Source organism: Artemia franciscana, chromosome 8 (genome assembly GCF_032884065.1).
Source record: "Artemia franciscana chromosome 8, ASM3288406v1, whole genome shotgun sequence".
Classification (NCBI taxonomy): Eukaryota; Metazoa; Arthropoda; class Branchiopoda; order Anostraca; family Artemiidae; genus Artemia; species Artemia franciscana.
This window is the reverse complement of record NC_088870.1, coordinates 41,073,930-41,087,957: the sequence shown is the minus strand read 5'-3', so window position 1 is coordinate 41,087,957 and position 14,028 is coordinate 41,073,930. Positions and strand designations below refer to the sequence as shown.

Here is a 14,028-nt window from a genome sequence, read left to right as displayed (position 1 = left end):
AAAAGTCGGTTTTCAGCTCGCAATTGTTGAAGCTATACATACTTTAAATTCCCCTACACTGCCCAGAATTCCTCTTTTAGCTGATATTTCCACTCCAAATATTCATTACCAAAATTCTTCAGTTCATCAAGCAAGTGCTAGTGTACTTCCTTCGTCAGAATTTTCTCAAGGGATTAAAAAGGTTACGCAAACTAATCACACTGACCTCGTTTCAACCGAAGATAATTTATTGTTGAAATCCAGAGTTAATGACACTTCTTTAAAAAATGATAATGCAGTTGAACTGACAAGCGGAAATTCTCACACAATGCAATCAAATATTCAAAAAAATTAGCTCAGTGATTTTACGTGTAATAAACCTAATGTTTGTTTTAACTTGTTAAATAGTAGATGTATTTCTAGTAATTGTAAATATTTACACATTTGTAAATTTTATGTTCTTAGCCGTTGTAAAAACAATCTGTGCAAATACCCCCATGTTGATATTTGTAAAAGATTTTCAAGTGGAAGGTGCTTTGGCTGTACAAAAGCTCATATTAAATCGCTCATTAAAGGTCATAGTAGGTTCCACGAAACTGAGCTGCCCAGAAGTCACCTTAATCCTGCTAAATTTACCAAGCATTTTAAGTTCTGTAATTTTGCTTATGTGCCACCAGACGCGAGGGGTAGGTTTAAAACCCAACCTTTTCTAGGGCAGCGTCGAAAGCACTCACGACCCCCTCCTCCCAGATTCCAGTCGACTTCCATCCTTATCCCCCTACATTTTCAGCTCAACAATTAATAAACCCATCCCGATTACATACTCCCACCCCCTTACCTCTTGTTATCTCCTCCCCCTCTCCGCATACAGAAGTCTTATTTCCTTCCCCCTTAAAGTATGCTGACCCATACCCTCCCTACTCTGCCGCAAACCAGCAATTTCTTGACGGACATGAACCACTATTCCCACCCAGCCCCCCTTTCCCAGTACCTTACGAAACCCCACCCAAAGCCCATTCGTTTTATCCATCGTGCCTACCCTGTCAACGTGACTCCGGTCTGAGGCTTTTTGCATTCTAGTATTAAATCAAAATGGTTCTCCTTGTGCTTCGTCCATATCCTTGCCCGTCCTCAAGGCAAATTTTTGGGCTTCTCAGCTACGCTGAATAAAATGTCAGTCTCAAAATTTTGACTGGATACGTTTGGGCAAATGATGGGCGTGGGAGATGGTTGGCTGCCCTCCAATCACTTTCGACTATTAAAAAGTGAATTAGCCCTTTCAATTTTCAATCAAATGAGCCTCTTTAGAAATTTTGCGATAACTGCTTCTATACGAAGTGTCCTGGTCTAAAAAAAGAATAAAAAATAATGCATTGTGTCCACATCACTGTTTACTTATGTAGCGCTATTGTGCTGCCTAGAATCTGTGAAACTCAATGTTGGCTTTTAGTTTTTTCTTGTTGATTTAGATGTTTATCGTTAGGTTCCACAATTTATATCAAGGCTGCCAACATAATTCTAAATAGTTTGACCACACAAAATAAGAACGTTTATAACGGACGAGATAGGGACAGTCTTTTAAGTACCACATACCCCTTAATATCTAATGATATTTGTTCCTGGAAATCTCAGCAATTTTGGAGTTGCGAATGGTGTTTAAGAGAAAATATTTAAAATGACTTTAGTTTTCAGGGGGAATGACGCTATGGTCATCTGAAGGATTAGGTGGTGTCTGCCTTGCTCCTGTTTTTCGAACCTTCTCTTCGTTTTAAGTCTGACTTACAACGTACAGAATTAATTCTCGTTAATTTAGCATTAATTAGCGGTAATTAATTAGTTTACCCATTCATAGTAATTTCTATTGATCTTGAGTTTCAATTTATTATTATTTTTTTGGCACGTCTTTGTTTTGACGTAGCTCTTTACTTTCCTTGAAAAGACTTTTTTTTAATGAGTTTTAAGAATAGATCTCTGACAAGTTAACGAATTAAAATCTTTCTGTTTCCTTATCACACACTCCTTTTCCTATTCCTTTTTCCTCCTTTTCTTCCCACACACTAGCAGAAACTTTTGATTCCATCGCCTGATCTGTTGTCAAGATACCATAGATATGATTTTTGATTACGTGGATGCACATACTATATATTTGTTGTTTGTTTGTTTTTTTTGAATAGCTTTAACTTCATCCATTTGTCGTTTGAAAGTGTCCTTGAATTAGTTCTACAATTCTAGCCAAGTTATAACTCAACATCTAATCACACCTTACCCCCTTCCCCCTTTAAAATTCTCCTTAAGTTTCAAATTAATGCTTAACTATTCCTGAGATATTGTAGATATATCATTATGATAACTTGGCAGCATATGATGTGTTTAGATTTAATTTGCTTCTCAAATCTGCATATAAATGTCATTGTAGCCTATAGTGCAAATTATTTTACTTCTATCTGTATTGGAAACAAAAAAACGCCCCCTTTCCCTCCTTGAAACATTAAATTTGAATTTCTATTGCACTGCTACCCTCTTTCCTTTCTCGAATAATACCTAAAAGTTTTAACACCGTCTCACCATGAAGCTCCAACAATCCCTCAAAGTCTTCCTTCGATCCCTTGAGTGACTCCTAAGGTATTGTAAATGAGTCTAAAGTCAAATTCATATTGCATTATTTGATTTATTTGGGTATGCCTGTCGTTCCTAGAGTATACTATTGGATAACGTTTACTTTGTGGAAACTCAAACAAGTTATCCTCTTCAATCATGAAATTTATGCGGAAGGAATTGGTAAGTTACAAGATTTACAGCCTTTGCCCGAGAGACTGTAACTCCTAGAGGCATATTTGTTGAATAGTTCGAGTATTTTGAAGAAAAACAATTCCCTCAAAAAGGGTAAGGAAGAGGGCTGGTTGCCTTCCAAACACTTTTTGATTCTTGAAATGGTCAGTAGAAATTTTACTTTCCCATTTCAATGGGCCTTTTCTATTCCCGGCATGTTGCAGGTATGGCATTCTATTACCAGGCATGGCATCAACATAGATTCCAACAAACAAAAACAATACAAAAAAGAAATATTTGTGAATAAGCCTTATGGCTTGTGCGGCCTTTCTTTAAACTACAATGCAAATCAATGGATTCCCCCTCCCCCCCCAAAAAAAAATAATAATAAATCACCAATTGAGACCTTGTACCATACTAATCTAATATAACAATATTGCATTGCTTTGTTACCCTCTGTAGTCTGAACGAATATTAAATACTGTAACCAGCACCACTCAAGGCACATAATAAAGAAAACGTTGGCAAGATACTGATAATTTTATTGCAATACTCAGCAGACCTAGATAACAGATCCTCTGCTTTTTACGCATCTAATAAACACCCCACTATTGGAAATGGAACTATTGCTAATCCAGCTAGAGATGCTGCGAAAGCACTTGCAGAATTCAAGTAACAATTATCATGTTTTGCTTTGTCTACATTTTGTATATCAAACAGTTCGTGGTAACGAACTGTAGTAAGGAGCGACCCGGCTCAATAGTAAATGAAACTCTAAATAAAGCGGAATTTTGATGCTAAAAGATACATCAAAAGAATCAAATTTTCATGCTGATTCTAAATATATAAGTTTCATCAATCTTTGTCATCAAAAGTTACGAGCCTGAGAAAATTTGCCTTATTTTGGAAAATAGGGGGAAACACCCCCTAAAAGTCAAAGCATCTTAACTAAAATCACACCATCACATTCAGCGTATCAGAGAACCCTACAGCAAAAATTTCAAGCTCCTATCTACAAAAATGTGGAATTTCATATTTTTTTGCCAGAAGACAGATCACGGGCGCGTGTTTATTTGTTTTTTTTTCCCAGAGGTCATCGTATCGACGAAGCGGTCCTAAAATCTCGAAAGAGGGCTCATTCTAACGGAAATGAAAAGTTCTAGTGCCCTTTTTAAGTGACCAAAAAAATTGGAGGGCACCTAGGCCCCCTCCCACGCAAATTTTTTTCCCAAGGTCAACGGATCCAAATTTTGAGATAGCCATTTTGTTCCACATAGTCGAAAACCATATTAACTATGTCTTTGGAATGACTCACTCCCCCCATAGTCCCTGGGGGAGGGACTGCAAGTTACAAACTTTGTCCAGTGTTTACATTGGTTATTGGGAAGTGTACAGACGTTTTCAGGGGGATTTTTTTGGTTTGGGGTGGGGTTGAGGGGAGGGGGCTATGTGGGAGGATCTTCTCTTGGAGGAATATGTCATGGGGGAAGAGAAATTCAATGAAAAGGGCGCAGGATTTTCTAGCATTACTATAAAAAAAAGCAATGAAAAAATAAACACGAAAAAGTTTTTCAACTTAAAGTAAGGAGTAGCATTAAAACTTAAAACGAACAGAGATTATTACGCATATGAGGGGCTCTAAAAATACTTTAGCATAAAGAGCGAGGTATTTAGGAGGAGATAAATACCTTGCTCTTTATGCTAAAGTATTTTTAGTAATTTCAACTATTTATTCCACGGCCTTTCTTATTCAGGGGTCATTCTTAAAGAATTGGGACAAAACTTTAGATTTAGTGTAAAAGGTGAGGTATTAACGAGGGGAAAACCCCCTCATATACATAATGAAAAATATAAGAGTATAAAAGTTTGTTACGTAAGTTAATTCTTAAGTTACGTATATTTTTTACTAATAAAAACGTTCGTTAAAAATTAAAAGTTCTAGTTGCCTTTTTAAGTAACCGAAAAATTGGAGGGCAACTAGGCCTCCTTCTCCACCCCTTATTTCTCAAAATCGTCTGATCAAAACTAAGAGAAAGCCGTTTAGCCAAAAAAAAATTAATATGCAAATTTCATTTTAATAATTTATGTGCGGAGAGCCAAAATCAAAAATGTATTAATTAAAAAATGTTCAGAAATTAAATAAAAAAACTAGTTTTTTAAACTGAAAGTAAGGAGCGATATTAAAAACTTAAAACGAACATAAATTACTCCGTATATGAAATGGGTTGTCCCCTCCGCAATCCCTTGCTCTTTACGCTAAAGTTTGATTCTTTGCCACAATTCAATTCTTTAAAGCAATTAAAACTTTAGCGTAAAGAGCGAGGGATTGCGGAGGGGACAACCCATTTCATATACGGAGTAATTTATGTTCGTTTTAAGTTTTAATATCGCTCCTTACTTTCAGTTTAAAAACTAGTTTTTTTTTATTTAATTTGAGTATAGAATGAAATATATAGTCTTTTATTGCTTGCACGAGGCTGACACTAAGTGGTTCACATACTTTTTTTGAATCTTTTAAGAACCAGAAATATGTGTAGCAGCATAAAACGGGAAATACATTTTGTGTTTTCTATAAATTCACCCAATTAGTAAAATATAATAATTCTGTGGAAATAATTTGGAAGCGATCATATTACCAACCAAATTGCGGGTTGGAAGTGCTTTTCATCTTCCTCTCCCAAGAAATAGAAATGTAATAGAAAAGATTATTTTATATTTGTTTCAGTTAGAAACTATTCATGGCTGCTCTTGGTAATAGTGCTGTTTCATGTATTTTTTTTTTTTGTTTTTTTTTTAATCCTTCTTTACTCTTGTTGTTTTTTTCTTGTAACTTTTTTCTTCCCTTCCTCCTCACTCTCTTTTTCCGTATCCTTTCCCAACAGGATAAGCGGCCCTAGTCATTATCCATAGTATTTACTTCAAGTACTTTCTCGTGCTGGCTTATTAAATTCTAGGTATATTCGATTGAATTTCAATAAGAAAACTATGCACTTGTAAACATTTTAGTCAATCTAATGCGGATATTTTAGTAAAAGGGATAATATCCACTTATGTTATAAAGAGCTTGGTGTCATCAATTTATCCTGCTGAATGAACTTTTTTTTTGTATTCTCCTGAAGGTTTTTTTTTAAGTGCTAAACATTAGTGTACACGGTTCTGGGCCTTATAAGGAGTGGTCAAAAGTCGGTTGCTATTGCCAAAATTTTCAAGATTGGGCCCTTTGGGGGTAGACTTTGGAAGAATAGACTGCCTCTATTCCCGCCTCCAGTCCCCTATCCGTTTACAGGTATAGCTCCAATATAACTGATATTGAAACCTGTATTTGGAACATCCAATATATTTGAAACTTTTTTTATATTTTGATAGTGATACATTGTTACGTTACTATTCTTTTAGTTATGTTACACCTATCAAATCCTTCATTTAATTTTACTAATATTTCTATTGAATTAAGGTCAAGCAGAAAGACAAGTGGTTAACACCAAGATACAAGGGACAGCAGCAGACCTTGTAAAAGTGGCAATGGTTCGAGTTGAAGAATTTCTTAGATCACTTCCAGACCACGATCTCATGAAACAGGCTCGCCTTGTTCTTGATCTCCATGACGAACTTATCTATGAAGTTAGTTTTTTTTCTTGACTAGTAAGACTAAAGTTGATCCTACGACTCCCAGATCAAGCCTTTTAAAATCAAAACTGGGGACAGCAATACTCTCTAAGTAGGTCGAGTAGTGATATAGCTAGTGGTAGTGGTAGGGACCATGGGTCTGAATCAGCATTCCTTCCTTCGGTTTAACATTAAAGTAAAAATATGTGTTTTGTTGGTTAAATAAATAACATTTTCTGTTGTTAGGACCCATCCCTTACCAAAAAGTTGATTTACCGTGCCAAGGCAAAGTCAAGTGTTGCAGCAACCCTTTTTTGTCCCTGCTAACAAAATTGTTGTAGGATCAGTCAGAGATTTCAATATATTATCTTAGCTTTGTAGCCAATTGAACCTTATCCATTTTAATTATTGGTATTGCTACAGATAAAACTTTGGGATATGATCTTATGAATCTTAATTATTATTATACAATCAATCACTGACTTCACAATGCCATATTGCTGCTGTTGCTCTTTGGCAGAATAATTAAGAATCCGTTCATTGTACAGGATTTCCATGTACATTCGCTGTGCAACCGCGCAATGCGGGACAAATTTTTTACCCAAAAGATGCACCAAAAACAAACGATTTTTTGGTAAACTACTTGTATTAACCTGAAATTTGTGTCCCGAAACAATAATAGGTATTCCAGCTAGTAAACAGGGATTCTTTTACAGGCCCAAGTGCCTCTAGTGGGATTAGTATAGGGCATTATTTTATATTTTTTCATTATGAATATTCCTTACCTTACCCAAAAAGGTGCAAGCCCCTCAACGACAAAGATTACCGAGGTTTAAAAGCTCAATGTTATTTTTAAGCCTCTAAATTTTCTCGAATTTGTTATCCGATGTCTGTCTTTCAATGTGTTTATTACAGAGGTGCCATTTGGGGGGGGGTCAGGGGGGGGCAAATGCCCACCCCAGATTTTCCAGGGGGCCCAAGTTTCCGCCACAAAGGGCCCTTTTCCGGCCATAACCATTATGTCCAACATAATCCATTCTGTTCAAATGATTTGAACTAACTGCACGCCTATTATCCAAAGAGCGTAATTACCTGACGACCCTTGGGGTAATTACGCTATTTGCTATTAATCATTGTAAAATTTGAAAGTAGGTTAGATTCATAGTAAAAGTCTCAAGTTCTGTCAAATGCCCCATGCCCACCCCAAGATTTGGCCCAAATGGCACCTCTGGTTTATTATAAATGAGGTTGTTACCCGTGTGAAACCTTTGAGATGGTATATCTTAAAGATTTCACTGTAATTTTGTCAAGCCTCGTTGTTTGTATTGAGCTATCCGTAGCTTTCCGTAGCATAAGCAGAAAATGGTGAAAATAAAAGAAAGGTACAACATTCAGTAGAAGTATTTACCCCTTCATCCCTGTAGATGATGATCGTCCAACCACCAAGTTTAGATAAAAACTCTTTTACTTGTATCTGACGTCTTTTTTCACTCCTTTCATCAGAAATAAAGTAAGCTAATTTGCAGAATTTTCTAAATCATTAACCAAATAGATCACCGGGGTCTAGAAACCAATTTTTACTTACACATCCCTCTCCATACCTGATTTTAGACCAAATTTGCCGTAGCTTCTTTCGTAGCAAATAAAAAGTATATTCACCGGCAGAAGATGCCAGCTCTTCATCACCGAAGATGACCATGATAAGAGAGGAGATTGAAAAGCGGATGTTGACTTTGTAGTCACTTGAACCTCTTTTAATTATTGACAATATTACGGACTCAACCAAAAATGTCATCTAATACAGCTAATTACTGCTATGTATTTATCCCTAACTTACTCGGAAATACATTATGGCAGTTACTTCGTAATAATATTTATAATATTTGCGAAACCACAGCATTGTGATGAATCTTATTTGTGATTGCTGCGTAGCTGAATGGAGACAAATTTGTTCGTTCTCAAATGTATCAGGAAAAGAAATTTAGACAAGTTAGTTGTGTTAGGCTAAAATGCATCGCAGGTACACCAACCAACAAAAGATACCGACCCCTCATTGCAAAGAAGACCAAGGTATAACAACCAGTTTTTACTTACCCTCCCTTTTAGTCCATCCCATGTCTTAAGGTTTGAGTCAGAATAAAAAAAAATTAATGTTAGGCTTCCACAATATTGAAGCCTTTAATTAAGCGGAAGACTATGCTTTTACAATCTATTCTCACTCGTGCTCCCTTTTCCGTAGAGGACATTAAAACGATTTTTCTTTTCTCTCATCGAAAGCAAATAATAAGTCCATCAGGCCCTCATCGCAAAAATGACTAAGACACAAAAACCAAATACCACTTGAATATCCCTCCCTTGTCTAATAATTTGAACCTAATTATTTTTTTCTAATTTTACGGCAACACTAGGGTTGTCAATTCCTTGAAAATTTTTAAAGAGGTATCGACTAAATGAGTTTTTTGCTATAGGATGAATCTCGTATAATTTGATCTGCTCATCCAGAACAATTTGATCAGCATAAAAAAATACACATGGCTTGTTTCAAAAGTAAATTCCAACACGCATCGGATTAAAGACGCTTCTTGACTACCATGATCCCTGCGATGGTTCTGTCGTATTTTGCTGCATCTTGGTTTTAATCTCTGGGTCGTATATTACCTAGCTGAGATAAGACCCATTGCTCCACTACAGGAGTTACAAATGTAGACTCCCTTTTTGCAGGCCAACTTTTTAATATCATTACTTAGAAAGGAGTAAATAGAAAGTCTTAATCTATTCGCGATTGAGCCAGGTCGATTTTAATCTGAACACAATTTGAAACTGGTGCCTGTCGACTTGGCTCTTGGAATGGAGCTCGTAGTTGAAAGCAGAAACATGGCTCAATAAAACGAAAGACAAGGTGGATAACTTTAGACAGACCTCTCTGACATAGACTATGAAACTCCTCTCACTCAAACACTGTAGTCTTTGGCTTAATTACTTACGAAAACATTCCTTTATGGCCACAGGCAAGTATTATACGCCACTTTTCAAAATGTAATGTCACCTTCATTACTCCGACCCAAGGTCACACTTTCCCTAAAAACTGCGGAAGTTAGACCCTTAAAACTTTCCACCAATGAGTGAAAATTTGCGTGCTAGGATCTCGCACGCACACAAACAAAAAACAACAAGATAAAAATTAGTTGCTCCTGCAGCTCAGTCAGTTGTACTCCTCCTAAGGAAGAGTCGATAACATCTTACCTCATTATTAATTTGGAAAATTATTGCTTGAATTTTAAAGGAAGGTTTTTTTTCTTAAAAACATTTTTTTTCCGTTTTTCAAACACAGATGTCTTCAGCCAAAATTTTTGTGGAAGGGATATAAGATTTTACTGCCTGGCTTTTCAGATTTAGTGATTTTTGCTCCACGAACAAGGATTTTACCCCTCCCCCAAAATTCTGGAAACCGTGTGTTGATGCATACTTTTTGTTAATTCAATTACTAAAAAGTCCTTAATGAGTTGGTAATATCATGGCACTTTGCCTCCCGATTTTTTCCGACTTTTGATACTAACAACCATGATTTTTCCCAAAGTACAAGAATAGATAATTGTTTGTTTTATATAATTTAACAGAAAACTAATAAACTAAATACAATATTTTTTTCTTTTCTAGGTACCTGAGGATATTGGTCGAATTTTCGGTTTGAAGCTTAGATGCTTAATGAGCAAAAGTATGAAGCTTAAGGTAGAACTCGCAGTCAACGTTAAGTTGGGGGCCAGCTGGGGTGCTCTTACCTCTATAACGTGAATCTATTTGTCTGTTGCTCTCCATTGTCTTTTCAATTTTACATTTTCTTTTATGAAATTAGTTATTCACTATGATAAATTGGCAAGCAAACGCGTCTCAATTCATGTGTGTCTCTTGTGCATGTGATGTTCCAATAAAACTGCTTTATTCAAAATTTTGGCAGTTTCTCTTTTTTTAATATAGGAACGACTCGAAATAGAGTTATATGCATATCAAGTGATTGTCCCTTCATTTTACATTTGTGTTCTAACTTTTTTATTATGTAACTAGCTTATATTAATCATGGCTACAGCGGTAGCGGCAATTTACTAACGGACGAACAACGGCCCATAGTAACAAAAATTTAAAAACTTGTTAAAAAAACTGGCTTGTGAGAACAAATATGAATAAAGTTTTCAAGGTGAAAACTTTATTCACCTTATAAAGCAAAACTATAGATAAAAAACCTTTTGGATTCTAGTAAGGCTAGATCTAATCTCACTACCAAAAATTAAACTTGAATGGTCAAAAGTTTTGAATTGAACCTTCAAACTTCACTCTGTGATATAGCCTGTGTGCTTGTTCTAACGGAGGTAATTGAGGGGAAGGGATGTCTTTGTCCCCTTCATTTTTCGCTCCTCCCTAGGTTTTGAAAAACTTTTTTTTTGTAATTTGGAAAAGGCGCTTTTTTTATTTAAAAAAATGGGGAAACAACCGAAAGTGCACTTAGCGGGAATGTACTATGACTTCAAATTTATAAATAGCGATTAGTATAAATATAAGCTTTTAAATGAACCCTTAAACAGCTTCCTTTTGTTACAGTAGAGGTCGCATATTTGTTACAGTAGAGGTCGCATCTGACATTTTCGAACTTTTGAAATAATTATCAATAGCCATTTTTCTAAGCTGCTTACAAAGAGAAAAGCAGCTTTCTAAACTGCTTTCAAAAAGCTGCTTTCTTTGAAAGCAGCTTAGAAAAATGGCTATTGATAATTATTTCAGAAGTTTGAAAATGTCAGATGCGACCTCTAAACACAACAGCGACGAATTGTCAGTTTTAATATATATATATATATATATATATATATATATATATATATATATATATATATATATATATATATATATATATATATATATATATATATATATATATATATATATATATATATATATATATATATATATGTATATATATATATGTATATTGTAAATAGTTGATTTCTACTGATATTAACGCTACAGAGCAGCTAAAAATTCATTACTGAATAGAATAACTAAGGAAATGACTATTGTAGACCATCGGCTCAGATGAAGAGGCGTATCTGGTATACATTTGAGCGTTTTGGCTTTTTTAACTTTAATAAATATAAAACTATCAAGACTTTCAGGGATAAATATCAGTGTAGGTATACTAAACAGACAACTCACATTCATTTGTATTTTTTTTTCATCAAAGTGCAAAGTAAAAAAAAAAAAAAACACCCATAGTAAAACCAGGCTAACAATCTTGGTTGGGCAGCTTTAAACTTAGTGGTATTGCATAATTGCATTAGCGTCATCAATATTAATTTTAACGTGAATAAAAAGCACATAATGAATAATATTAAAACTAATGAGGTTACTTTATAATTCTATTATCATCGTTAATTTCTTAAGATCGTGATTTTAGCTTGTTTACTGAATCTAAATAGGGGTGAAGAGACACTTCGCCCACCCAGTGGTAAATAAACCTATAGTAACTGATCCTTGTAAATTTTAGTATTCAATTGTTATTACCAAATTGCGATCATTTGCTTTTACAGGGCATCAACTCTTGCTGGCAGAAGCCCGATCGTCATGAACCGTGTAGTGACTAATTCGGTCAATTGGAGGTCCAAAGAACTTTTTAATGTCTGGTTCCTAGCTGGCTAAGGGCTATTGGTAAACTTAAGACGATGTGTTAGTCTCTGACCTGCATTTTTAGGACCCACTCCTTTTTTTAGCATTACTACGTTACAACACGTTGAACGTGTTGTACCGTGTAGTGACTAATTCGGTCAATTGCAGGTCCAAAGGACTTTTTACTGTCTGGTTCTTAGCTGGCTAAGGGGTATTGGTAAACTTAAGATGATGTGTTAGTCTCTGACCTGCATTTTTAGGATCCGTTCCTTTTCCCAGCATTACTACGTTACAACACATTGAACGAGTTGTGCCGTGTAGTGACTAATTCGGCCAATTTGAGATACAAAGAACTTTTTACTGTCAGGTTCTTAGCTGGCTAAGGGATATTTGTGAACTTAAGAAGATGTGTTAGTCTCTGACCTGCATTTTTAGGAACTATTCCTTTTCCTAGCATTACTACGTTACAATAATGAAAACAACTATCGGTTTGATATTTCACTTGCTAATAAATTTGATAATCTTTCCTTACAAAATCCGTCCATCCTGTTTGGGGGCAACCTGCTTTACGTTTAGCTTTAGAGAGCTGACCAGCAAAGATTATATTGGGTAATCTGCCATCTTTCGCGAAAAGCGTCCTAGCCATCTCATCCTTTCTCTCATTACAATCCTAGAAAGTGGGATTGACTCGTATTTTTCGTACAACTTCCTGTTTAAGATAAGATCAGTTAGTCGGGCACTAAAAACAATCCGTAAGTAATTTCTATGGAAACATCTAGTAAATCCTCCTCGGTTTTTTGGAGCGCCCACGTTTCAGAATTGTACCTGACCATTCATCACCGCATTTTCTATTAGTGTAATCTTGATGCGCAGATGTATATTCTAGAATAGATACTATTCTTCCATTTTTTTTTCAATTTTGAAAAAAACACCTGAGCCTTGACTAATCTATCTTTCACATCTTTACTGCACCCACCTTCTTTACTAATAATACTTCCTCGGTAAGTACAGCTATCTAGTTGATCTATCTTCTCGTCACCCATCATAACCTCTTAAACTTCACTAATTCCTAGTCTTAGAGACATGATCTTCTTAACGTTAATTTTCAAACCTATTCTTGCACCCTGAACTTATAAAGCCTCTAAAATTGGTTCATTTTGCTGACATAAAGCTTGCAGCAGTAGCTGTAACTTAGTAAAGAAGCGAACGACAGCCCTTGTAATCAAAAGTTAAAAGACACATTAAAAAAAAAACCTTCCTAATGAGGACAACATGCCATCTGACACTTATTCAGAAATGGTAACTATTATTTGGTTTCATTTTGAAAATAAAAGTTTATTGCGAAATGAAATTTATAAGAATTAAAAAAAGCCTGAAATCCCTCAAAAACGACGTCAGGTCAAAATGAAAAATGCACCGTTGGAATCAGCATGCTTGAAAACCTTTTTATTGAGGAATTATAGTCCCCCACACTTGAACAATAAGGAAAATCCTTGTTTGCATCAGTAGCGCTGGTGTATCTCCTGTTTTTTCAGGGCTAACGGGTTTTCTGAAGTTATTCCTATCTTATCCACAGCAATATGTTCTCGTACATAGCACTAAACACTTCAATATATTTATTTGGTATACTACACAAAATAAGGTATTCACAAAAGCTTTTCTATTCGCTGAATCAATTGTGTTTTTCATAATCTATAAAATTGATGACTAAGAAGATCTGATGAATTCTGAATTTAGAAATCTAAAGATTTCTGAATTTAGCAATCTAAGAGTGAAAATATGGTCTGCATACCTTAAGCATCTACAGCGCCCCTGAGCGTAAACATAAACATCATCATATTGAAACAATTCACTTACCACAATATCAACACGTGAGGCCTAATTATTTTCAATCTTTTTACTACTGTCACTAATTCTTCTATAGTACTGTCACTAACTCTTTCTTCATATCCTAAGGGTCACAAACTTTTTCAGTCTAGCCTTTCGTCCCTCATCATTAATTGTGGTCCAATTCCTATCTTT

General features: G+C 35.3%; 1 protein-coding gene across 1 annotated transcript in view; it reads left to right on the top strand.

Annotated features, from left to right (window-relative positions):
• Positions 1–10,300, top strand: part of LOC136030439 (DNA polymerase theta-like) — a gene marked incomplete in the record, with an annotated part of 266,307 nt that extends 256,007 nt beyond the window's left edge. Inside the window, 2 exon segments of the mRNA XM_065709422.1 lie at positions 6,203–6,369; positions 10,012–10,300. Coding sequence (XP_065565494.1) covers positions 6,203–6,369; positions 10,012–10,146 — 302 coding nt within the window.
• Between the last annotated feature and the right edge of the window lie 3,728 nt (positions 10,301–14,028).